The following is a 27299-nucleotide window of genomic DNA, read 5'->3' as shown; positions in this document are numbered from 1 at the left end:
CCTAAACATATAGAGCCTATTATTTAAAAAGATACTGAGATACAAACATTAATATATTCACTATACTATGTGTATTGTACTGGATAAGGCAACAAATAAAGGGAGTTTCAAATTTTATTTTCCATATCACTTCTTACCTATCAGTTTAGTAAAGTTTAAATGAAACAAATACTCAACACTTACTACGGGGTTGTTAAACAAGAGACATAAACCACTGGTGAGAGTATTAACTATTTTAACTACTTTGGAAAGTAAATTGTCAATATATATGAAATGCTTCAGAAATGTTTACGCCATTCCACTAAGGAACATTACTCCTGGGAAAGCTTCTGTAATAATACATAGATGTTCCTTATAGTTTTATTTGTAATAGATAAAATTTAGGAAAATCGTGTCTAATAACATATGAATAAGTGAATTACAGCATATAAAAATGATAGCATTTCATGTAGCTATTAAAATATGTTTAGAAAGCTAGCAAAACTAATCTTTGATGTCGGAAGTCAGAAGAATGATTACTTATGGTTGCTAGAATACAACAGGAGTAAGAGAGGGGCTTTTGGGGGTAATGCTCTTGATCTGATTGCCACTTACATAGATATGTTCTGTTTGTGGAAATTCATCAAATTATACAGTTATGTTTTATGCAGTTTCTGTAAATACATGTATAAGTACAAAGTTAATGTGTTATGCGTAGTTTCTCAAAAAAAGAGAAACTCAAAAAGTAGTAAGTAAAAGACTCAAGACACATAATTTTAAATGCAATAGGTTCAACTATGTAAAAAGTACATAGAACAAAGTCTAAATGGAAACATAACAAAAAAGAGGCCGGGCATGGTGGCTCACGCCTGTAATCCCAGTACTCCAGGAGGCCGAGGCGGGTGGATCACTTGAGGTCAGGGGTTCAACACCAGCCTGGCCAACATGGTGAAACCCAATCTCTACTAAAAATAGAAAAATTAGCCAGGCGTGGAGGCACACGCCTGTAATTCCCAGCTACTCAGGAGGTTGAGGCATGAGAATCACTTGAACCCGGGAAGCAAAGGTTGCAATGAGCACAGATCGTGCCACTGCACTCCAACCTGGGCAACAAAGAGACCCCGTCCCAAAAAAAAAAAAAAAAAAGAAAAAAGAAACAAACAAACAAACAAAAAAACCCTTCAATTTTTTAATACTAGCAGGATTTTTATTCTTTAAATCAATGGGGTCCTTGTCATCCATCTTTTTGCAAGCCATCCACTATATTTACTAGCTTAAAAGGTGGGTGAGAAAAATAATGAAGCTACAACTAAACCGTTTCAATAGTAATCCTATAAAAGGTAATTTGAAAACCACCTGAGTCTAAACTGTTGGCAGGAAATATCACACTCATTTCACGTGGACTTTCCCAAATCTGAACAACTAATAGGAAAGAGCCCCGTATAAGGGACAATAACCTCCGAGATATTGCAGGGTCGGTTCCAGACCACCACAATAAAGTTAATAAAGCCTGTCACACAAATTTTTTGGTTTCACAGTGTATATAACAGGTGTATTTACAGTGTATTGTAACCTATTAAGTGTGCAATAGCATTATGTGTAAAAAAATACTGTACATACTTTAATTTTAAAATATTTTATTGCTAAAAAATGCTAACAATCATCTCAGCCTTCAGCAAGTCCTAATCTTTCTGCTGGTGGAAGGTCTTGCTTGAAAATCACATGTGAATTGGTGGACGCTGGAAACAGATACCATTTTTAGATAAAAACACAACTACTGTGGATGGCAATACGACCTCTGAATTTTCTCAGAAGACCATCAAGAGAGGCCTCAAGCATTCAAAGAAGCAACACGCAAAGCAAATATGTTACTGACAACTAAAATGAGTTAAAGAGCAATGATTAATCCCACCCCCACACCTCAAAAACAAATCAGTGAGAAAAATATTCTGAACCAGTAATTTTCAAGCTTTAGCTGCTGACGTGTGATTGTACATTAATAGTTCAAGAAGGTACTCTGATGTTCAACCAGTTGGGTTTGGAGATGGAAACATAGGACATGAAAATTATATTTGATATTAGCATAAGTACATCATTAAACACAAAATTATATTGAGAGAAAATCATCAAGTGGTTTAAAACTTTACACACGTACGTTATCCAGGGCTTCGAGCTTCCCTAAAACCACCTTCTTTCTAGACAAAACTGAGAACGAGTTAGTAATTTCAGCTTTTACGTCAATTTAGACCTGTCTTTTCTATTCTACCTCTCACTCTTAACCTGTTTACACTCTTAATCCTGTTTACACACAGAAAATCACTTTTAGTCCCGAAAACTCTTAGAAAAACCCTGACAATAACGTAACCCACAACCTAGAAGGGAGGCAGTCATGAAGCAAGCTCATTCCGTTGGAACCACACAAAAAGTGACCTCTGCCAACGGGAACAGTTCAGGGTGCTTAGGTGGCCAGAGAAGATAACGACATGGCCCCTAAAGTATTAAAAGCACCTTCTTTCCAGAAGTACCTCCGAATTGCCAAGGACTTCGCCCAAAAAGAGAGATTGGTCGAAGTGAAAATCTAAACCTAAGGAGAAGGCAGAGAGTGGGATCCCGTCACAGTAGGAAGTTAAGAAGACAGAAGTAAAGGACAGACGGGGAGAGAAAGGACAAAAGTTCAAAATACAGGGGAAGAGGAGGGACAGGAGCCAGAAGAATGGAGCGATCTGAAAGGTGTACGTCCTACTCACTGGGAGGCCTGTTTCGGACTCCGCTGCATGAGAGGGCGGCTGGACTTCTGCGTCCCCCGCCTCACCTGTCAGAGATCCGCACAGCCAGGTCTCCCCGCCCTCACCAAGCCCACACAAACCGCGCAACCGCCAGCGACATCCGGATGACTCTGGGGGCGTAGGCCGACTCCGCCTTCCCTCCAGCCAATCTAATCGCGCTCTCACGGGCGCGTTCCTGATGACGTTTAGGGGTAGGGTTAGATGCCCGTTTCCGCTTTCTTCCCGCCCACTTCCGGGTCTCCTCTGTTTACGAATATTTGGGCGCGAATTATTCTAAGCGCGGCTCCCAGAAGGGTGCAAGAAGAATCAGTGGTGAGTCGTGATATCCTTAACCGGCTGGGTGGATCCAAAGTTGAGGGATGAGTTTTAAAGCCAACGCGTTTGTGGCAGACTTCGCGGTTTGTATTTGAGGAGGGCGAGGGGGGATTGTTCACGGGGAAATGCCTGATGTCCTAAAAGGTCTGCCGTTAGGATCCTGGGATTGAGATATTTGATAAGGGTGGAGGGAGCAAAAGCATGAATACTTCCTCCCTATTTCCCCCGAATCATCCTTATGCTCATCCTCATTGCTGGATTTCTTCCGCAGGCACGAGTGAAGTCAAGTGCAGCCTAGGACATTAGTGTCTGTTTTTCCAGGCGTCCTACTCACTCTTGTGCCCACATAGAGGTCTAAATTGAGATAATTGAGTCCCATGAGTACCAACAAGCTGGTAAGGAAAACAAGACAACCTAGAATGCCTCCCTGTCTCCTAAAGCATATAGTCTGGCGGCAAACTACTGTCCAGCCTTATTTCTTTTCACTCCTATACACATTAAAAACCTCGCTGAACTTCTCCTGTCCCTGAACACGCCAGTTTTTTTGTTTTGTTTTGTTTTTCCCGAGCTTTCCTGCCGTCCGAGTTTTACTGTTTTCCCTTGGATGCTTCATTTTTCTACTTTTTCACTATTTCAAAACGTCATTAAAATAATACTTTTTCCATGAATAATGTACAAGCATACCTCCGAGATACTGCGGGGTCGGTTCCAGACCACCACAGTAAAGTTAATAAAGCCTGTCACATGATTTTTTTGGTTTCCCAGTGCATATAACAGTTGTATTTACACTGTATTGTAACCTATGAAGTGTGCAATAGCATTATGTGTAAAAAAATACTGAGCATACTTTAATTTTAAAATATTTTTTTGCTAAAAAATGCTAACAATCATCTCAGCCTTCAGCAAGTCCTAATCTTTTTGCTGGTGGAGGGTCTTGCTTGATGTTGATGTCTGTTGACCAATCAGGGTGATGGTTGCTGAAGATTGGAGTTGCTGTGGCAGTTTCTTAAAATAACAAAATAATGAAGTTTATACAGCAGTTGACTCTTCCATTCACTAAAGATTTCTCTTAGTGAATCTTTTACTAATCTCTTAGTAAACGGCGATGCTGTTTGAAAGCATTTTATCCACTGTAGAACTTCTTTCAAAATTAGAGTAAATCCTCTTAACCCCTACCATTGCTTTAGCAACTAAGTTTTTGTGATATTCTGAATTCTTTGTTGGTATTTCAACAATATTCACAACATCCTCACCAGGAGTAGATTCCATCTCAAGAACTTTGCTCATTCCTAAGAAGCAACTTCTTATCCACTAGTTTTATCGTGATATTGCAGCAGTTCAGGTACATCTTCAGGCTCCACTATTTCTCTTGCTATTGCCACCAGATCTTTCGTGACTTCCTCCACTGAAGTCTTGAACCCCTCAAAGTCATCCATGAGGGCTGGAATCAACTTTTTCCAAACTCCTGTTAATGTTGCTATTTTGACCTCCTCCCATGAATCATGAATGTTCTTACTAGCATTTGGAATGGTGAATCATTTCCAGAAGTTTTCAATTTATTTTGCCCAGATCCATCAGGGGAATCACTGTCTAGGGCAGCTATAGCTTTACAAAATGTATTTCTTAAATACTATAACTTGAAAGTCAGAATTATTCTTTGATTCATGGGCTGCAGAATGAATGTGTTAGCAGACAGGAAAACAGTGTTAATCTCCTTGTACATCTCTATCAGAGCTCTTGGGTGACCAAGTACATGGTCTTTGAGCAGTATTATTTTGAAAGGAATCTTTTTGTGAGCTGTAGGTCTCAAAGATGGGCTTAAAATACTCAGTAAATCATGCTGTAAACAGATGTGCTGTCACCCGGGCTTTGTTCTTCCATTTCCAGAGCACAGACAGAGTAGATTTAAAAGAATAAGAGCCCTAGGATATTTCAGAATGGTCAATGAGCATTGGCTTCAAGTCACCAGCCACATTAGCCCCTAACAAGAGAGTCAGCCTCTCTTTTGAAGCTTTGAAGCCAGGCAGTGACTTTCTAGACATGAAACTCCTAGAGAGCATCTTCTAAGAGAAGGCTGTTTTGTCTTCATGGAAAATCTGTTGTTTAGTGTAGCCACCTTCATCGGTTATTTTACCTAGAACTAGATAACTTGCTGCAGCTTCTGCATCAGCACTTGCTGCTTCACTTTGTACTTTCTTGTTATGGAGATGGCTTATTTTCTTAAACCTCAGGAACCAAGCTCTGCTAGCTTCAAGCTCTTTGGCTACAACTGTCTCACCTGTCTCAGCCTTCACAGAATTGAAGTGAATTAAGACCTTGCCACGAATTCGTCTTTGGTTTAAGGGAGTGTTGTGGCTAGTTTGATTTTCAATGCCAGACCACTCGAACTTTCTCCCTATCAGTAATAAGGCTGTTTTTGCTTTCTTATCATTCATGTCTTCACTGGAATAGCACTTTAAATTTCCTTCAAGAACTTTCCCTTTGCATTCACAGTTTGGCTAACTGGTGTGGTTTCCAGCCTATCTTGGCTTCTGACATGCCTACCTCACTTTGCTTAATCATTTCTAGCTTTTAATTTAATGTGAGAGAGGTGTGATTTTTCCTTTCATTTGAACACTTGGAGATCATTGTAGGGTTATTAATTGGCCTAATTTCAATATCATTGTGTCTCAGGGAACAAGGAGGCCTAAGGAGGGGGAGAGAGGCAGGGAACAGCCAGTTGGTGGAGCAGTCAGAACACACACAACATTTACCTATTAAGTTCTCTGTCTGATATTGGCATGCTTCATAGTGCCCCAAAACAATTATAGTAGTAACATCAATCACCATAATAGATATAATAATGAAAAGTTTTGAAATACTTTGAGAATTATCAAAATGTGACACAGAAACATGAAGAGTGAGGACAATCTGTTGGAAAAATGGCATCAATATAGTTGCTCAATGCAGGCTTGCCACAACCTTTAGTTTGTAAGATGACAACAACAACAAAATACAGTGTCTGCGAAGCTCAATAAAGTGAAACATAATAAAAAGAGTTATGCCTGTACATTCTTACCCATATGCACAAACCAGTTTAAGACAGTCATTCGCTCACTTGCCTCTTTATAACATTTACAAATATATATAGTAATTATTTTCATATCTGTCTCTACCTATGCACTATCACTAAGCTATGGTTTCCCTTGGATCTAAGAATGGGACGAAATATCTATTTATTTTTATATGCATTGCAAGTAGCCCAGAAGTAATAGAAACGATGTATTTTGTTTATTGGATTCTTGCTATGTCTCAAATACTGTTCTAGGTGGTTTATATATTCTTCGCTAAATCATTTTTGCTTTACAAAAGTCTTTAATGTTAGTACTTTTATTAATCATTTGACTAATGGGGAAAATGAGTTAATTTACTTGCCCAAAGATATACAGTTAATTAAGTGGCAGGGCTAGATTTGGAGCTTGAACAATTTACCCTTGTCGCAGAACTGCTCTTAACCATTATGGTAGTGTTCTCAACCTGGGTTGATTTTGACCCAGGAGACATTTGGCAATGTCTGGAAACAATTTTGGTTGACTCTACTCAGGGGTTGGAGGTATTCTAGCATGTGACGGTCTACGTAGACCCAAGCATGCTGCTAAACATCCTACAATACACACCACAGACTCCACAATAAAGAATGATCCATCTAAAATGTTAATAGTGCTGAGGTTGAGAAACGTTGTGCTATTGTCTAGTGCCTCAAGTAGGTTTCATTGTTAACAGTACTTCTGAAACTCTGTTAGACCGGTTTTGTTTTTTATTTCTAATCAGTCATAACTGATAATTTTGTAAAATGCAATTAAAAATCAATTATTAGTCAAACTGCCTCGTGGTCTAATACCAGGAGTGAACTCTGATGTAAACAATAAATTTTGGGTAATATGATGTGTCAACAATTACAACAAATGTACCACTTTGGTGTGTGATGTTAATACTAGAGCTTGCAGGAGATGGGGGGGGCAGGGAGTATATAAGAAGTTTCTGTATGTTTTGCTCAATTTTCTGTATATCTAAAACTGTTCTGAAAAAAGTCTTTTTAAAGAAATAGTAATTACTAGAAAATGATATGGCAAAGACAAGGCTAATTATTTTATGATTAGGTTCAATGTGCACAAAATTACTCTTATCAAATTGCTGTAAAATTTTCTAAATGATTACCTTCAATTTCCACACTTGAAAGGATTATGGCAAACAGTTTGAATGAGATTTGGAGTAGCACTAAATTACATGTTATTTTAATAAAGAATATCGAGAAGAAAATGATTAATGGAACCAAACTATAAATAGTGCCAAATGAGAGAGAGCACAAGAGCCACAGACTTAGAGAGAAATGAAGTAGAATAGTTAGGAAGATTTTGAGAAGGAGGTGGCTCATGATCTGAGAGGGTGGGCAGAGATGGGAGAGAGATGCTCAGGTAGAAGGTACAGTATATGTTTGGGAGGCAGAATTACTCAAAGTGTGTTCAGGAAATCATCAAATCTAGCTAGAGAGGGAGATTTGATTAAGGAGTAGTAGGAGAGAAGTATGAAAAGGTAGGCAGAGTTAGGTTAAGAACTAAAAATGGCATGGTAAAGAGTTTGACTGTTACACAGAACATATAGGGGTAAATTTTTTACTCACTTAATTTGTTCCAAAATTTGGGATTGGGAGGGATTAGGCAGAGCTTGCTCATGTCCACGCAGTGTGGGCTGCAACATACTGACTTAGGTACATGTACCAGACTGGCAAGTTGGTGCTGGCTATTGGCTGGGAGATCAGCTAAGAACTTCCTGGGGTTTCAATTCCTCTCAGTGTTGGCATCCCTCATATGGTTATGGCTTGGTTACAAAAGCAAGCGTTATCTGGGCTCAGTGGCTCACACCTGTAATCTCAGCACTTTGGGAGGCCAAGGCAGGAGAATCACTTGAGGTCAGGAGTTCAAGACCGGCCTGACCAACATGGTGAAACCCCATCTCTACTAAAAATACAAAAAATTAGCTGGGCGTACTGGCGGGTGCCTGTAATCCCAGCTACTTGGAAGGCTGCGGCAGGAGAATCGCTTGAACCTGGGAGGCAGAGGTTGCAGCAGTGAGCTGAGATCCAGCCCAAGCGACAGTGCAAGACTATCTCAAAAAAAAAAAAAAAAAAAAAAAGCAAGTGTTTCTAAGCAAGAGGAAGTCAAAGTTGCCAGTCTCTTCATGTCTAAGCCAGTAAGCTAGAACAGAATCACTTCTACTATATTCTGCTGCTCAAACAGCTTCAGAGTCTGCCGAGATTTAAGACATGGGGACATAACACCTTCTCATTAACAATCGTAAGAAAGAATGGGTACCATTTTTAATCTAAAATCTCAGCTGTCACTTGCCCTTTCACTGGATGCTTTTATTCAGTGAACAACTTGAACTGCTGTACATGTCAGCCCTTCCAGGAGAGATCTATAAGTGAAATTCTGTCATGTGGATAGGTTTTTAAGTAGGGGAAGTATAAGGGTGTAGATGTAAAGTTGAGGGAAGTAGGCATTTTAGAAATTGAACACAAGATAGAGAATGAGTGTTTGGTAAGGTATCACATGGTTCAAGAGCAGGGTAAAGTGATATTTTGACTTCTAATGCTTTTTGTAACTGGTCTGATATGTGGTTGCTAAATGTAGTTTGTGACCTTTCTGTTAATTCTTTCCCACTTTTTATTTCCAGTCTTCGGTGGAAGGGAGCTTGAAGCTTTTAACATTTGAAAGAATAGATTTATCCAGAGTACCTACTTTATTGTCTCTCTCTAAATCCATAGGTATATTTAAACTGTATCAGTATGATAATTCTGAATGTTTAGAAAAGGAATGAGGAATAATTTATCTGTATATCTAGCTATGGCTAATATGTGTATGTATTTGTATGTGTATATATGTATTTTCTAGGCATATATAGCTAATATGTACGTATACATATTTCCTTGTATACTGCACCTAACTTCTATCCACTTCTTATGATGTAATGCAAGAATAAGTATCTCATTCTTCTGTTCCTTTTATCAGAAATGAGTTTGGTAATAAAAGAGGGAAAATTACTCTAAATTTTATCAAATCCCCATTTCCAATCCCATGTCTGTTTTGTAATTTGCGAGAGGGCAGGGTAATCAGTACATTTCTGTACTCTTGTTAAAATGCACATAGCCCAGATAGGATTGCAGTTTAAATTCTTAGTAGTGTCAGACCAACAGATGAATTTCCACATAGATTGATGGTATAATCCTAAAAACTGTCTCCTTCCATTTTTGGCAAAAATTGAGTAATGGTAAATTTATTACTTAAAATAACAAGACCTAGGTTTTACTCCTTAAACTGACATTATCTGTGACCACTTTATATTTCTATTTCCGTGGACTTAAACATGGAGAGGATGTTATTATACGATTGAGTATAAAATAAGAGATACAAAAGCATTTTTAAATGATTTTCTAAAATCCATACAAATGGAAGTTAATTTCTAGGAATGAAATTGAATTAGATATCCTTATTCTGATAAGAGTGAAAATTATTTGTTTTAAAATGTTTGTTTAAAAGCATACAATACTATCCCCAAACTTTTAGTATCATTTTTCTTTAAAAAAAAAAAAAAGAGAATGTGGAACATTTATAGGTAAGTTTTTTAAACAAAACATTGTGCAAGGCTTTAGCTTTTTTTGTATTTTCATCTTTACAGATTTTTTTTTTTTTTTTTGAAGCACTGTATTTAGATCAAGATGTCTGGTAAAGCAAATGCTTCCAAGAAAAACTTTGAACAGTTAAAAAGAAATCCAAAGAGAAAAAAGGATAATGAGGAAGTTGTGTTGTCAGAGAAAAAGGTAATGAAAATATCAAGTTTCTCATTTAGAAATCTTCGACTAGGGCCAAGCACTGTGGCTCATGTCTGTAATCCCAGCACTTAGAGAGGCCGAGGTGGGTGGATCACGAGGTCAGGAGATTGAAACCATCCTGGCTAACATGGTGAAACCCTGTCTCTACTTAAAAAATATATATATATAGACACACACACACACACACACACACACACGCACACACGCAAATTAGCTGGGCATTGTGGTGCGCACCTGTAATCTCAGCTGCTCCGGAGGTTGAAGCCGCAGAATCGCTTGAACCCAGGAGGTGGAGGTTGCAGTGAGCCGAGTTTGTGTCCTTGCACTCCAGCCTGGGCGAAAAGAGTGAGACTCCATCTGAAAAAAAAAAAAAAAAAAAGTTTCAGGTTTTACCCTACTCATTAGGCAATGCCTATATTTGTTTTGGAGGTAAAGTATGTAACACTATTTCTTAGGCAAAGTAAGTAATGATTCATTTAAAACATTCTTTGACACTGTATAAAATTTTGTTATTATCACCATTGTCAAGAATTGCTTTAGTATATCCTCTGCCTGTGATAAATATATACCATTTTTCTGTAGAAGTAGCAACATACATTTTTTTTCTATCTACTAGAAATTATATGAATACTCTTTGACATATATAAAAATCTATTGTAAAAGTAGTATCCTTTTATCTGATGTTTAATTCTGTTTATGTTTATGCATGTGTTTTCCCCTGTAGGTTAGAAACACAGTGAAAAGAAATAAAAATCATCTAAAAGTTCTGTCTTCTGAAGGTATTTCTTTTCTATTACCTTGTTTAACCTGCTTCTGTGTCAAGCTATATCTACATTCATGAAAAAATGTTCAGCATCTTGTTTATGAGTTCTGGAAAAAATAGTAATAAACAACTACATTTGCATTTTTGTAAGAATATGTAGTAGTGGTTAGTTATTTTGGTCAACTGAAATTTTATTTAGCACCTCTGGCAAAATACTGTAGAGACTTCAATGCCACTGAGTTGATAGGAAATAGAGAAAATCAAAGTGGCCCACAGCCTGCATTATTAGTGATCTGTAATAAAAAAACAAACCTGATTTTTCTTCAAGACAAATATGCTTTCTGTTCTGTATAGATTAGTTTGGAACCACTATTATAAGTTGGTTTAGAGTAAACTAGTTTGGAGTAGTTGCCTTTGCTTAAACATCACTGTTTTGTGAAAGGATTCTTTACATCTCCTCAGCCAACACTAGGTTAGGTCCTCTGGTTTTATACTCCCATAGCATACAATACTTTTTTTTTTTCCTTTTGTATGCTTTGCATGCCTATAATTTGTTCAATACTCCTTCTCTCCAGCACTGATTTTCATGAGATCCAGTACTATTTCTTCTTTTTTTAATACCTAATAAGTAGAACAGTACCAACAACATAGTTGACACTAGCTATTTGTGGTTTGATTAGTCTGTTTTGTTCCAGTTGCCATCCAACATTTGGAAAATAGTTTTCTGGTCCTCTCAATGAAATGTTTAAAGAATGTAGGCCATTTCTGCGAATGAAACCTTTTATAATTAAAGTTCGATTCTTCATTTAAAATTATTTCTATTATCACTTGGTAGTATTTCCATTAACTTATCAATAGAAAGCATATTCATATTCAACACCTGGAATGTTATAGCTGTGTGATAAAAAGTAAATTAAACAGTTTATACAGCTTGATAATATTTTGTTCTGATAATTGCATAAGCTTTTTTAGATGCAAACATTCAGTTTTTAAGCAACAATATGTAAAACATCTAGATTGATCAGAGCCTCTTCTATTACGACAGGACAAACAAAGTACACTAACCTAAAACAGATAAAGATAGCACCCAGCAAGAGAAAAACCTGGCAACCTCTGTCAAAGAGTACCAGAGACTATTTGCAAACTATGATGGAATCAGTAATAAGGTGAGTATAAAATTTTTCCATTTCATTCTTTTGGTTCCCACTTAGGCGTTTCCTATGGATACTGTTCTTTTAAATATTGCTAGTCTATCTTAAGGTAATAGAGTGTATTTCTATTTCGGAAAAGGATATAATTAATGTGGTGGTATTTGCCTTCAGCAGAAAAGTCTTTGTTAATTTTAGAAACTTGAAATTCTATCAATGAAATAAAAGCAAGTGTTTGTGGCCTGACTTGCTATGAATAAAATTTTAATTTATGTCAATAGAGATTGTTTAGGCAGAAGTTGAGTTCAGAGTGACACTTTACATAGAAGCTACCACACTAGAGGGGATACAGAGAAAATAAGACAGAATTCTGCTATGTGGAGCTGAATTCGATCAGAAGAGCCAGGCATATAATTTATTACAATACAGTGTGGCAAAATATATATATAAGTAGAAATTTTTCATTGTACCTCTGTTTAAAGTATCTTTAATATGGAAGGAAAAGTGATTGATTTTGCCTGGCTAGTAGGGAGGGACACTTGAGAGAAATCACAGAGAAAAAATATACAGAGTATATTATTATTTGTGTTTCAGACTACTATTCCATCTTTTTTCTTCTCTAGGACAATTTTGAGTAACAGAATTAAAGATAAAGAAGAAATACAATACCATCTCAACTTCCTGAAGAAAAGGTAATACTGTTGCATTATTAAAATGATTAAAACAAAATTTTTAAAAACCTGACTTCTTCCTATGTTGCCAAACAGACACTTGGTGGAATGCTAAGTTTTTCTTTTTTTTTAAAGAAGGTGAACAACTTGGAAATATGTTTTCTTTTTTTTCTAAACTGCTGCTGCACGTATTTCTCAAATAAGTTTCAGGGGAACTTACAAAAAAAAAACCCTGAAAATCACAAAATTCTGTTTCCACAGTTCACTCTTCCGTATCAGAATTTGAAAACAGTTTTGTCAGCTTGAACTCCCTTCAACTTCATTTTTAAGAATTTGAAGTTAATAGTTCACCACTCTTATCTATCTGATATTTACCCTATTGCGGTGTTTTTCCACTTCATATTGTCTTAAATTATTTGCACGAGCAACAAGTCTAATTTTCTAAGATATTGTTGCTCTTCATCTTACGGTAAATCACCAATGGAGATTTCTCTTCAGGAGTTCTTAAAAGGCACACCACTGCCTGTGATTTTCAATAATTACTTTTCTCTAGTATTTACACAACTTTTTATAAGAAAATGTTCTGCTTCTCAGTTTCAAGTTTGCCTAGAAATGTTTGTGACCTATTTTAAGGAATTCCTTTGAGCACAAATTCTATTTACTTTTTCTTTAAATATAATTTTCAACCCATAGTAGCCAAGTAGAAAGAGTGAATGGGATGGGTTGGTTGGAGGTGGGAGTTTGTTGAGAAAGGTTGAACAAATTAAAGACTGCTAGAAGCAGGCTTGTAAATTGCTTAAAGGTATAGCAGCCTATTATTAAAGAAGGAGGAAGATATTAAAAAGATAATAAATAAGCTAATACAAGCATAATGAAAATGTAGCTGTTTAGGATCTTTTTAATATAGGGCAAATACTAATGTTTAGTGTATGAATGAGAATATTACATTACATAATAGTTGCTGTTCATAGTGATCACCTTGGTTCACTGGAAAAGATTATATTCAACAGATAGGCAGTCTCTTCATCATGTAGCAGCTATGGAGATATACATTTCAAGGCCTGACTATTTCCTCCTTATTTTTACTTTCACAGCTTGCTTGCTTTCATTCCCGAAGTAACCATACCCAAGATACAGTTACTTATACCAATACAACAAAGTATAGCGTTAGCAAACTGATAATTGGAACTCTAAATACATTCTTCTGTAGCAGTGTTTCTCAAAGTATATTTGAAACACTTGTTCTTACAGTTAGTCTATGGATAAAGATAACCTATGGTGAATTATATTTGGGTACCTTAGCATGTAAGAAGTCCTGCAGTAAATAAATCTATTTCATTTTCTTTAACCTAGCATCTCCCAAATTGATATTTCTGGGAACTCATTTTCATATATTAGGCTCATCTCTGCTTTTGACTAAATGTTAGCTTCATTATTTTCATTTTTTTTAGTTTTCAGTTCTTACTAGATTACAACTATAGTGATAGGCAGCTTCCTGTATATATATCATTTTAGCCTTGTAAAGAAAGAGGAAAAAGACAATTCTTACCCCTTAGCTTCAGTTAGAAAATTCTAGGAGATGGTTTCTAATTGGCTGAGCTTAGGTGATATATATCTATTCTTGGCGTGATTTTGTGACAAGAGCTACCATGGATATGATTGATATAGACTGGATTATATACCTAGCCCCATGATTACACTGACAAGTTTGCTAGGCAAACAAAACTGTTTGCCGTTACAATTCTAAAGGAACATACTTCTAGAAAGTCTGCCCTATAGAAACAATGTTATAAGTGGTGATTAAATGTTGCTGATATAGTAGTATATATTCAAGTCATGGTTTTAGTTTCTAAGAGTTAGTGAGACTCCTGGAAGTCTAACTGCTATTTAGAACGTTTGGAGTAGTGAATGACCCTTCTACATAATTGATTTAATAAACATATAGAAGAAACTTCATAAATAAAATATTTTTGTCAAGAAAATAAAAAACTTATCCCTCTTAGGAAGGCTTAGGCAGATAGTTTGTGTTTAAATATGATAGCCTAATGACAATTTTTCTAAATAACTGGAGTTTGTCTTAACAGTTTAATGAGAATTACGATTTGTGGAGTTTTTGCTGCCTACTTTCTTCTTTACAAAAATTAAAATTTTATTTGCAAACTATGCATCAAACAAAGGTCTATATCAAGACTCTATAAGGAACTTAAACAAATTAGCAAGCAAAAAACCAACAATCCTTTTAAAAAGTGGGCAAAGGACATGAGCAGACACTTTTCAAAAGAAAACATACATGCAGCCAACAAACGTGAAAAAAATGCTCTCAACATCACTAATTACTAGAGAAATGCAAATGAAAACCACAATGAGATACCATCTTATATACCAGTCAGAATGGCTGTTCTTAAAAAGTCGAAAAGTAACAGATGCTGAGAGGTTGCCGAGAAAAGGGAATGCTTTTAAACTGCTAGTAGGAATGTAAATTAGTTCAACCATTATGGAAAGCAGTTTGGCAGATTCTCAAGTTAAAACAGAACTACCCTCCAACCTAGCAATCCCATTACTGGGTATATACCTGAAGGAATATGAATTGCTGTACCATAAAGATACATGCACACTTATGTTCACCACAGAACTATTCACAATTGCAAAGACATGGAATCAACCTAAATGCCCATCAGCGGTAGATTAGATAAAGAAAATTGTGGGACATATAAAACTTGGAATGCTATATAGCCATAAAAGAATGAGATCATGTCCTTCGCAGCAACATGGTTGGAGCTAGAGGTCATTATCCTAAGCAAACTAACACAGGAACAGAAAACCACATAGTGCATGTTCTCACAAGTGGGAGCTAAACATTGAGTACATATGGACACAAAGACAGGAACAATAGATACCAGGGCCTACTTGAGGGAGGAGAGTGAGGGTTGAAAAACTATCTGTCGGGTACTATGCTTATTACCTGGGTGAAAAAATAATCTGTACACCAAAGCCCCACAACAGTTGCCTACATAACCTGCATATGTACTCCTGAATCTGAAATAAAAGATTCTTTTTTTTTAATTAAGATTTTTAACAAGATCCCAAAAGTGGGACAGTGGGTTCCACTATTGTTCAGATTTCTTCAAATCTTAAGTAGTAGAACTTTTTAGAATGCAAAGATGCTGCTGTTATAAAAGGAATCAAATTTAGCTTTTCCTCCTCATAAAATTCAAGAATCAAATCTGGGAAAGCTATTTTGCAGTCTGCCAGATGTGACGATAGAAACAGATGTTTCTACTGGTGATCAAATCAACTCGAATTTATAAAGGAATTTTTTAACTTTAATATTAAATACCATTCATGTTTATAATATTTTCGAGCAGTGCACTTTAATCTTAGTGTTTTATTTGCCTTAAACTCTATAGAACTTAGTTTTCTTCGAAATCATTTAAAATAACTAAGGTAAATCTTCTCTGTTTTTTATTACATTCTCTAAAATAATTGAGATTTGGGGTCCAGGGTCATAGTTAAGACTTCTAGACTAGTGTTCTCTCTCTTAACCAACAATTCACAATATATAATAGACTCATGTCCTGTAATAGTCTAGAAAACATCTGGATGGTACAAGGAAATTTTGGTTTTAAAATGTGTATACATTGTCAAATGTGTAAAATAGAAAGTTTTCTTTTAGTAAAGTAGCCCCAGTGTCCCTTAATTTGAGGTAAATCTTAATAAATCGAAAGGCTAAATGATGATTTGTCAGGGCTTTTTGAGGGGGAGACTTACTGGCACTGTTACCCAGTGGTAATAAAAGAATATATTGTACCTTTTAAGAATATGAGGACAAGAAAAAATGAGGACTGTTTTAAAATAATAATAAGACTTAAAAAATAAACAAAATAATTACATTTTTATTTTATCCTTAAGATTGCTACAACTGTGTGAAACTCTGAAAGTCCCTCCCAAAAAGATGGAAGATTTAACTAATGTGTCAAGGCTACTGAATATGGAAAGGGCACGAGGCAAAGCTAATGAAGAAGGTCTGGCATTACTGCAGGTATGAAATTTGAATAGGGAATCCATAATTAGAGAGTTAGGGAAAGGGGAAAAGACTAAAGTTTTTTAAATTATCATGATGTTCCTGCAGTAGTGAATACTAGATCTTGAACCAGGTTTTTTTATTAAATTGTTTTTTTTTTTTTCATTAAAGCAAAAATTTGTCTGAACTTGGCGCCTCTAAAGTTGAAGTATTTCTAATATATTTGTGGTTAAGTAGCAGTCCTATTTTTTCATCTAACTTTAACTGAACTATCTTAGTCTTTTTAATTATCACTTTATAGGAGTTTATCACTCAATACTGTGGCGTTTTAAAACAGTGTTAAGTTTTTCTGACCTGTATATGGCAAGAAAACACAGGTATCATTAGAGTTAAAATGTACTGGGGACTTCCTACACTTCAGACACTGTTCTAAGCACTTTATACTTATATCCCTTAATCCTCACAATGACTTAGAGTATGACCTAAATTATTCTCTTTTTACAAATGTGATAAAAAGACATAATGCTATTTCTAACTGAACCTTAGACAGATTGCTTAAAGTTGAGATGCTAACTTTGTTATTCTGACATTAGCACGATTCTTGATCACTATGTCGTATGGCATCCTTTGGAAGATAATAGGAGATAACCTTATCTATCATGGTTAACTTCAAGCTTTTAAGTAATGGATATCCGAACAACTAAGACAAAGCAACCTTAAGGAGCTTATTATATAATTATAAAAACTAATACACATCAGACCGTATATCCTTTAGACATTTTGAAGTAGTTTGTAGATGTTGTGTGCATAGAATTTTAGTTGCAATTTAGTAAGTACAAGGTGGTAGTAGTTTCTGCAAGGAATATATTCCCAAAATGTATAATAATTCAAAGGTAACAATTCATTCCCATTTTTCCATAAGATTGAGAATAAAGTTGAAGGAACAATTTCTGAACACAAATCTATATATATTTTTAGTTAATAGGGTGGCATTTTTTGGTGGCTGCCTCACTTTATTCAAAGTGTAATATTATATTTTATTTCCATCCCAAGGTTCCTACTTTTTTAGGGCATCTTTTCAGTATTGGCACTAGCTTCATCACCTAAACACTTAGATGACATTTATTTAGGTTATTTTAAAAGGTTCGAGAGTATGATCATGGAGAATTTTAATATTTAGTATTTATGCACATCAGTTAAGGGTGTTTGAAGTCATAAATGATAGTATGATTTTTATGCTATTCGTAAGCATTTCTGGTCTTCAGCTGAAATTTGACCTCCATGGGACATAAGCATAATTACAGTCTACAGTGTGCTTGTTAGTCACTCGAAGCACCATTGGCACCTGGGGCAGGAGAGTTCTTCATTGGCATAAGAGGATTTTCGGACTAGCAGCTTGTAAACTCGATCTGTAACCATTAGTTTTCTCCTCTGTGCCTTAGACCCATTGCTTTTTCTCACTGCAGCCTAGAGTTATTGCTGGTGATGATCTTCTAAAACCTGTAATAGTAACAGAAATTTTATTTATTTAACATTTTTGTCGTGCTCTCACTCAGTAATGGTGCTGGGGAAACAACAGTGGTGAACAACATCTCGGAGATTCTGGGAAGACAGCATTAGAACAGCTGACGCATAATTTTTTAGACTCCCTTGATGTTGTCATAAAAATGGAGCCATAGGATTTCAGAATCAGAGTTAGCATAAGAAAATATGACAATAAAGACCAAAAAGAACATTCCCGATACAACGAAAGCATGCCAAAAAGACATGTGCCTAGAATAGATGAACATTAACCTAATTTATCAAGTGAACTGAAATAAATTCAGAAAAATGATAGAAAGTATAGGGGAAAAATTATAAATCAATAAATCAGACTTGGAAATACTGATAAATGAAAGAAGAGAATTCAGGAATGAATGAGACATAAAAGAAAAAACCTTTCAGATATGTAGACTAAATTAGAAGAAACACTAAAGCAAATAAACACAACAAATGATGCTTATGGTAAATAGAAAATAACATAAGGAGAAAATTTTCAGAATCATAAAAACACTTTTAAAAGGAATTGAGAAAAAAAATCCTCAAAGAAGATACCATGTGAGTATGGTAATAATACCCAAAGATAACCAAAGCAATGGAACAAAATAAATTTCATAATGAGAAATTTTAATCCTTGTTGTATTTAACCCCTTTATTCATTCAGTGCTGTTACACATTCCCTTTGTAGTGGGTTGAATCTAGGAAAAGGGTCTTGTCAGATATAATTAAGGATCTCAAGATGAAATCATCGTGTATTGTCATGGGTAGGTCCTAAATCCAACAACAAGTGTTCTTATAAAAGACAAGAGAAGGCACAAAGAAAAAGTCACGTGAAGGCAAAGGCAGAAACGAGAGCAGTGAAGCTACAAAGAATGCGTACAGCTACCAAAAGCTGAAAAAAACAAGAAACCATTCTCTCTTGTCTTCAGAGGGATTGTGTCCCTGCCAACAGCTTGATTTTGGACTTCTGTCCTCCAGAACCATGACAGAATGAATTTCTGTTATTTTAAGCCAAGTAGGTGGTACAGCAGCCACAGGAAACTAATATATGTGGTTTGCTTTATATTTATATTGGACAGCACTCTGTTAGATCCAACAACCAATTCACAGAAAATACAGGGCTGAGGAACCAGTTTAAACTTCACCAGGGAATGCAGTTCACAAAATTTAGCCCATGGAAAATTCCACAGAGCAAACTAATCTCCACCATGAATTGAAATGGAAGTCTCCTGTAGATGAAAAGAGACTTAGACATATCAACCAGTCACAAACAGTTTGGAACCTGATTAAAACAAAATGTAAAAAAAAACTCCAATTTATGAGAAAACTGAAAATGTGAATACTAACCATATGCTTGATATTAAGGAATTTATTGAGATTCTTTAAAGTGTAGTAATGATATTGTACTCTCATATATCTTTAAATCCTTTAGAGCTATATACTGAAATATTTATAGATAAAATGATGTGATATCTAGTATTTGAAATAGCGCAGAGGAAGCAGGAGAAGTGGATGGAGTTAAAGGTGTGACAGGATGGCCACAGGCCAGACACGGTGGCTCACGCCTGTAATTACAGCACTTTGAGAGGCCAACGCATGCGGATAACCAGAGGTTAGGAGTTCAAGACCAGACTGGCCAACATGGTGAAACCCTGTCTCTACTAATAATACAGAAAAAAAAACTTATCTGGGCATGGTGGCAGGCGCCTGTAGTCCCAGCTACTCAGGAGACTGAGGCAGGAAAATCACTTGAACCCAGGAGGCAGAGGTTGCAGTGACCCAAGATAGCACCACTGCACTCCAGCCTGCGCAACAAGAGTGAAACTCCATCTCAAAAAAAAAAAAAAAAAAAAAAAAAAAATTGTCATGAGTTGATAATGGAAACTGGCTGATACGTATATGGGTGTTCATGATAACGTTCTCTCTTACTGTATGTGTTTGAAATTTACTATAATAAAAAATAAAAACAGAGTCTGTTCCTCCATGGAGTTTAGATTCAAGTGAATAGAGCTCACAGTCCCAAAATCTTAGGCATTCAGGGAACAGCACATTCCCAGTAAGGGGCCGGACAATAAACATTTTAGCCTTTTTGGACCACATATGGTTGACTGTTTTGTTGCATATCCTTTTGTTTTGTTGAGGTTTTGACCAGTCTTTTAAAATGTAAAAACAACTCGCAGTTCTTGAACTGTACAAAAATATGCCATGGGCAATTGCTGACCCCTGCAGCTACCCTTTAAAAAAAAAAAAAAGTGGTCATTTAGAAGCCAAAATATATTTCTTGAGGAAGACTACTGTAGTTGCCAGCAACAGTTCTGCATCCAGTATTTGCAGAATAACATAGATAAAGCATCAACCTTATTGCTGAACAAGATGTAAGAGTTACTACTTCTGTATATTTTCTGTGTGGCTTATTTACTTGTTCCCCAAAGCCAGCAGGCAATGTTATCATTGACTGTTGCTAGGACTATATTTGAAAGCAGTGCCATATTTAATACCTTTTAGAAACCTGGAGACTTGCTAATTTTAATTTTATCCTCAGCCTGCACACAACACATCCTTAATGTCTTGTCCCCATACTTGTTTTATTCATTTCTTATTTTCTTTTCATCTTCCCCTCTAAATTATATATTCCTTTAATGTGGGAAACTGTTACTCATTTTTTTTTATTATTCTCCCTGCTCTAATGCCCAACATTACTTCCTTTTGACAAATTAAAATAGCAGACTCTCAAATGTTCCTAAATAAATGAAAACAATTCAGAATTTCTCCACTACATGAAGTTTTATGCTGTTTAAGGAAGGTTACTATATTTGCTGTCATCAGTTCTGGGCTCTGCTAGATTTACACTTGGATCTTCCAGGATCCCTGACCCTACCAGCATTGGTAAGTTTTGAGGAAGTGTTCATGTACATCTCTTTATTCCAGGGAAATTAGATATCCTTATAACACATTAATACTTTGACATACCAGCTCTCCAAGAAGTCTATTTTTTGAAAGAAACAAAAGTAAATTCACCATTTGCTTCTAAAAATGTTTTAAATGTATATGGCGTTTTTAAAAATGTATATGTATAACAATATCTATTAGGATTTAATACAATAATGTGTTTAAGTTAAAATGTTTTTTTTTCTCTTTCTGACTCAGGAAGAAATAGATAAAATGGTAGAGACCACAGAGTTAATGACTGGGAATATTCAAAGCCTAAAGAACAAAATTCAGATTCTGGCAAGTGAGGTGGAAGAAGAAGAGGAGAGGATAAAACGGGTAATTATTTTAAACAGTATTACTGGAATTTGGATATAATTTTTAATGATTAAATTATGCCAAGACAGCTTTCGAGTATGATATGATGAGAGAAACCAGCTTTTTGAAATAATCTGTAGCTTTCTTCTACTTTAGATGCATCAAATAAATACTAGTGGAGTACTCTCTCTTCCAGAACTTTCTCAGAAAACTCTCAAAGCACCCACACTTCAGGTAAGTACCTATTTACCATATTGATTACAGGCATACTTTAGAGATATTGCAAGTTTGGATTCAGACCACAGCAAAAAAGTAAATACTGCAGTAACGCAAGTCACACAAATATTTTGGTTTCCCTCTGCATATAAACGTTATGTTTACACTATACTGTAGTCTAGTAAGTGCAAAAAAGCATTATTTCTTTAAAAAATAAAAGAAAAATAAAAGGACATACCTCAATTTAGAAAATGCTTTATTGCTAAAAAAATGTTCATCATCTGCACCTTCAGCAGGTTGTAATCTTTTTGCCGGTGGAGGGTTTTGCCTCAGTGTTGATAGCTGCTGACTGATAGCATGGTGATTACTGAAGGTTGGGATGCATGTGGCAATTTCTTAAAATAAGAAAACAATGAAATTTGCCACATCAGTTGATTCTTCCTTTCACGAAAGATTTCCCTGGACCATGTGATGCTGTTTCATAGCATTTTACCCACAGTAGAACTTCCTTCACAGTTGGAGTCAGTTCTCTCATTCCTTGTCCTGGCTTTGTCAACTAAGTTTTTGTCATATTCTATATCCTTCATTGTTATTTCAACTGTGTTCACAACATCTTCATCATGAATAGATTCCATCTCAAGAAACCACTTTCTTTGTTCATCCATAAGAAGCAACTCCTCGTCCATTCAAGTTTTATCATGAGATTGCAGCAATTCAGGTACATCTTCAGGCTCCACTTCTAATTCTAGTTCTCTTGCTATTTCCACCACATCTTCAGTCACTTCCTCCACTAAAGTCTTGAACCCCTCAAAGTCATCCATGAGGATTGAAAATTGAATCCATTTTTTCTAAACTCCTGTTATTGGTGTTTTGACTTCCTCTTGTGAATCATGAATGTTCTTACTGACAGAAGGATAAATTTCTTTCAAGATGTTTACAATTTATTTTGCCCAGATCCATCAGAGAAATCACTACCTAGGGCATCTATAGCCTTATGAAATGTGTTTCTTAAATAATAAGACTTGAAAGTTGACATGACTCTTTGATTCATAGACTGCAGAATAGATGTTGTGTTAGCAGATGTGAAAACAACAATCTCCTGGTACATCTTCATCAGAACTCTTGGGTAACTGTGAACATTTTCAATGAGCAGTAATATTTTCAAAGGAATCTTCTTTTCTGAGCAGTAGCTCTTAACAGTGGGCTTAAAATATTCAGTAAGCCATGCTCTAAACAGATGTACTGTCACCCAGGCTTTGTTGTTCCATTTACAGAGCACAGACAACGCAGATGTAGTCGATTTAGTAGAATTAAGGACCCTGGGATTTTCAGAATGGTCAGTGAGCATTGGCTTCAACTTCATGTCACCAGCTGCATTAGCCCCTAATAAGAGCCTAGCAAAACCATGTCCTTTAAAGCTTTGAAGCCAGGCATTGCCTTCTCCTTTCCAACTATGAAAGTCCTAGAGATAGCATCTTCTTCCAATAGAATGCTGTTTTGTTTACATTGAAATTATGTTGTTTACTATAGCCACCTTCACCAGTGATCTTAGCTAGCTAGGTCTTCTGGGTAACCAGCTGTAGCTTTTCTATCAGCACTTGCTGCTTCACATTGTACTTTTTCTGTTGTAAACACAGCTTCTTTCCTTAAACCTTATGAACTAACTTCTGCTAGCTTCAAGCTTTTCTTCTGCAACTTCCTCACTTCTGTCAGCCTTCATAGACTTGAAAACAGTTAGGGCCTTGCTGTGGATTAGGATTCGGTTTAAAAGGGAATGTCGTGGCTGGTTTGATCTTCCATCCGGACCACTCAGACTTTTCCCATATCGACAGTAAGGCTGTTTTGTTTTCTCATCATTCATGTATTCACTGAAGTAGCACTTTAAATTTCCTTCAAATACTTTTCCTTTGCATTCACAACTTGGGCGTTTGGCACAAGAGGCCTAACTTTTGGTTTCCGTGGCTTTCGATATGCCTTCCTCACTAAACTTAGTAATCTCTAGCTTTTGATTTAAAGTAAAAGACATGATTCTTCTTTTCACCTGAACACTTAGAGGCCATTGTAGCATTATTAACTGGCTTAATTTCAATATCGTTGTGTCACAGGAAATAGGGAGGCCCAAGGAGAGGGAGACAAACTGAGAGAAATGGCCGGTTGGTGGAGCAGTCAGAACACATAACAATTACCAATTCAGTTCGCTGTTTGATATGGTTGCAGTCGTGGCACCCAGAACAATTACAGCAGTTCCATCAAAGAACACTAGGCATAGATCACCATAACAGATACCGTAATGATTTTTACAGTTTGAAATATTACAACAGTTACCAAAATGTGACGCAGAGACACAAAGTGAGCATGTGTTTTTGGAAAAATGGTGCTGATAGACCTCCTTTACACAGAGTTGCCACAAACCTTCAGTTTGTAAAACAACTGCAGTATCGGGGAACACAGTAAAATAAGGCATCCCTGTATATAATAGATCAGTTATACATCACATATATATGAAAACATTATGTCCTATTTCGTTCTTTAAACAAATGGAACCTGATATAAACGGTTTGGCAAATTACTTTGCTCATTTGACTATATAGTTTGAACATCTTGTCAGTCATGTAAATCTCTCATTTTTGTTGATAGCTATGTAACATTCTGTTGCATGGAGGTCATATAATTTGTAAATTACTGATGGAAATACATAATTTTTTTGTTACAGGTAAGACTGGGTACACCCTTGTACATACGTCTTTACTGATTTGTGTAGTCATAATTGTGGGATACATTTCTAGAAGTAAATAATTGACAGTTTGGTTTTTTTATGCTTTTAACAATAGCATATAACTCCTTATAAAACAGTGCTGTCTTATTTGTGGTAAACTCTAAACTGCTAATTTATCTTTCTTCAAAGGACTCCAGTAGATATTGTAGTGTAAATGTTTGTAGCATTGGAAAGTCTTCATGTTTTCTTTTTCTTTTTTTTTTTTTTTTTTTTTTTGAGATGGAGTCTCGCTCTGTCACCCAGGCTGGAGTGTAGTGGCCGGATCTCAGCTCACTGCAAGCTCCGCCTCCCAGGTTTACACCATTCTCCTGCCTCAGCCTCCCGAGTAGCTGGGATTACAGGCGCCCGCCACCTCGCCCAGCTAGTTTTTTGTATTTTTTTTTTTAGTAGAGACGGGGTTTCACCGTGTTAGCCAGGATGGTCTCGATCTCCTGACCTCGTGATCTGCCCATCTTGGCCTCCCAAAGTGCTGGGATTACAGGCTTGAGCCACCACGCCCGACCCATGTTTTCTTAAAAAGTAATTAAAAATTTTCCTATTGGCTGAGCACAGTGGCTCATGCCTGTAATCCCAGCACTTTGTGACGCTGAGGCGGCAGATCACCTGAAGTCGGGAGTTTGAGAACAGCCTGACCATCTCTACTAAAAATACAAAATTAGCCAGACGTGGTGGCACATGCCTGTAATCCCATCTATTCGGGAGGCTGAGGCAGGAGATTTGCTTGAACCTGGAAGATGGAGGTTGCAGTGAACCAAGATTGTGCCATTGTTCTCCAGCCTGGGCAACAAGAGTGAAACTCTACCTCAAAAAAAAAAAAAAAAAATCCTCTCAATCATTTACCAGTGGTGAAAGGAGCAGGATGGGGAGAGGGAGAGAGATTTGAAAGAAGAATGGCCATTAGTTGACAATTATTGAAGTTAGGTGATAGATACTTAAGGTTTATTTTAAACTGTTCTAACATACATTTGAGATTTCTCATAATAAAATGTTAACAACTATATTTAATACTATCTTTCCCACAGAAAGAAATTTTGGCACTAATTCCAAACCAGAATGCTCTTCTAAAGGACTTGGATATTCTTCATAATTCATCACATATGAAGAGCATGTCAACCTTCATTGAAGAAGCCTATAAGAAACTGAATGCCTCTTAAAGAGTTTTTTTATTTTTTAGATTGTTCCATATTAATTTAATGTTCACGAATTTGTAAAACTGTTAACCTATGATTATATGTACAGAGGCTAAGGCTTCTGCAGGATTTCTTATCTCCTGATACGCACTTTAAAATTAGTCTTTGTAGCTCTATCATTAGCATCTAATGTAGTTCTAAAAACTGTGTTTAGCAGTTGCCATATCTAGGAAGCCAGCATTTATATTGCTCTATCAATAAGTATTTGCTTAGAACCACAAAATAGGAATTGCCTTAAGGATCGAATAGTTTATAATGCCTGAATGGAGGTCATTTATTGATTAACAGCTCATATCAGGAACTGTGATAAGTAAGTGTTTACATGTAGTGTCTAGTGCATAAAAACCTAAGCGTTTGCTATCATTCATTCTGTAGCCAGTGGCTTACATTAAGTTTCTGTCTGGTCATCCGGAACTTGAAAAATCCTCAAATGCTTTCACTCTTTTACCTAATTCCCTAGTCTTTTTTGGGAAGTAGTTAAGATATGCCTGGTATCTTTAACTTTGGAGGTAGTATCAAAATTTTACTTCTTTGGTTGTTTAGTGAATTAATATTGAATATTTATTTTCTACTGTCATCAAAACATACTCCCAAAAAGTATTAAAAAGGAACCTTAGCATATTTATTTCATTAAAAAAAACAAAAAAACCAAAAAACTTTATAAACCTTTTCTCATTATGATAATAAGCTTATATATGGGAATAAATTATAACCTAATGTATCAAAAATTATTTCTAACTACAGTATACTGTCTTGGGTTTTTTTGTTTTTTTGTTTTTTGTTTTTAATCTGTAAAATAAAATGACTGCAATTACTTTTTTGTGTAACCTATAATATCAGTTCATTTGGGAGATGCCATAATTCTGTTAATATCCTTCAGGCAGAGACCACCAGGAACACACCTGTAATTAAACAAGTTAGGTTTTTACTGTACTGAGGAGATCACACATGAGGACCCTGGGGCAGCTTGAGAAGGGTCACAAGCAATATCCTCATAGGAATAATGGTAAAGAAGGCCTATTAACAGATTTTGGAGGAAAATAAAATCTCAAAGAAAAACCTGGCAAAGTGACTAAAAGTTATTACAAAATGTCTTAAAAACCCTTCACGTGGAAACTTAAAGCTTCATGTTTTTAGAATGAGTAGTAGAGCCCTAACTCAGTGATTTTTAACACTAATGTTATAGTAGCTTTTGGTGGGGAGGGAGGAATTACATATGCTGTTTCTCTCAGGGCATCTGTTTAACGGATAACTGATAGTTAACTGGGATTTTAACTTACCATTGTTGCTGAGTGATATAGTTCTTCACCCTGTGTGAACTGGCCATACTACTCTTGTAGCTTTGAAGGTTTTATAATCTAACTTTAAGAGATCTACAGTATCATCTGGTAGGAAGCATCCAATCCAAAACATACACAATATTTTCTTTAAATAAGACTGCATCTTGGTATACTCTTTGGAAAGAATTTAAGAATTAATTACAGATCTGTTATGATTTGCTTATGGTTTGTTTGGCCCCACCAACATCATGTTGAAATTTTTTGATCCCCAATGTTGGAGGTGGGGCCTGGTGGGCGTTGTTTAGATCATGGCGTGGATCCCTCATGAATGGCATGGTGCCATAGATGCTGATACCATGCTTCTTGTACAGCCTGCAGAAACATGAGCCAAATCTCTTTTCATTAATAAATTTACCCAGCCTCCGATATTCCTTTATAGCAACACTAAACATACTAAGAAAATTAGTATTCAGGAGTGAGGCATTGCTCTAAAGATGCCTG

At 36.1% G+C, this 27299-nt stretch overlaps 2 protein-coding genes across 6 annotated transcripts in view; one reads left to right on the top strand and one right to left on the bottom strand.

The window, feature by feature from the left end:
- MMUT (methylmalonyl-CoA mutase) overlaps positions 1-2946 on the bottom strand; it is a 35602-nt gene extending 32656 nt beyond the window's left edge. For 2 of the 3 annotated variants that reach the window (XM_010374998.2, XM_030928927.1), the window contains exon 1: positions 2727-2946. The gene's annotated coding sequence lies outside the window, so the exon portion shown is untranslated. The remainder of the gene's footprint in view (positions 1-2726) is intronic. The other variant, XM_010374999.2, reaches the window with a different exon arrangement.
- A 47-nt stretch (positions 2947-2993) lies between these two features.
- Positions 2994-26338, top strand: CENPQ (centromere protein Q). 3 transcript variants are annotated; one of them, XM_030928925.1, is made up of 10 exons: positions 3006-3077; positions 3352-3475; positions 9829-9936; positions 10673-10727; positions 11757-11877; positions 12483-12551; positions 16440-16569; positions 21238-21357; positions 21493-21570; positions 25351-26338. In XM_030928925.1, the coding sequence occupies exons 2-10, from the start codon at positions 3458-3460 to the stop codon at positions 25480-25482; spliced, it is 831 nt and encodes a 276-aa protein (XP_030784785.1). In that variant the 5' UTR covers positions 3006-3077; positions 3352-3457; the 3' UTR covers positions 25483-26338. The 3 variants fall into 3 exon arrangements, with proteins under 3 accessions (XP_010373299.1, XP_030784785.1, XP_030784786.1); XM_010374997.2 differs by lacking the exon at positions 3352-3475 and having other exon boundaries at positions 2994-3077; positions 9817-9936; XM_030928926.1 differs by lacking the exon at positions 3006-3077 and having other exon boundaries at positions 3387-3475; positions 9817-9936.
- The last annotated feature ends 961 nt before the right edge of the window (positions 26339-27299 follow it).

Source organism: Rhinopithecus roxellana, chromosome 4 (assembly GCF_007565055.1).
Source record: "Rhinopithecus roxellana isolate Shanxi Qingling chromosome 4, ASM756505v1, whole genome shotgun sequence".
Lineage (NCBI taxonomy): Eukaryota > Metazoa > Chordata > Mammalia > Primates > Cercopithecidae > Rhinopithecus > Rhinopithecus roxellana.
The sequence above is the reverse complement of the archived record's forward strand: the minus strand, read 5'-3'. Positions and strand labels throughout refer to the sequence as shown.

Excerpts from the sequence above, each read along its gene's own strand:
- CENPQ (XM_030928925.1), top strand. Across the intron at positions 16,570-21,237 it reads AAGGTCTGGCATTACTGCAG|GAAGAAATAGATAAAATGGT; the intron begins GTATGAAATTTG and ends TTTCTGACTCAG. Across the intron at positions 21,571-25,350 it reads TCAAAGCACCCACACTTCAG|AAAGAAATTTTGGCACTAAT; the intron begins GTAAGTACCTAT and ends TCTTTCCCACAG.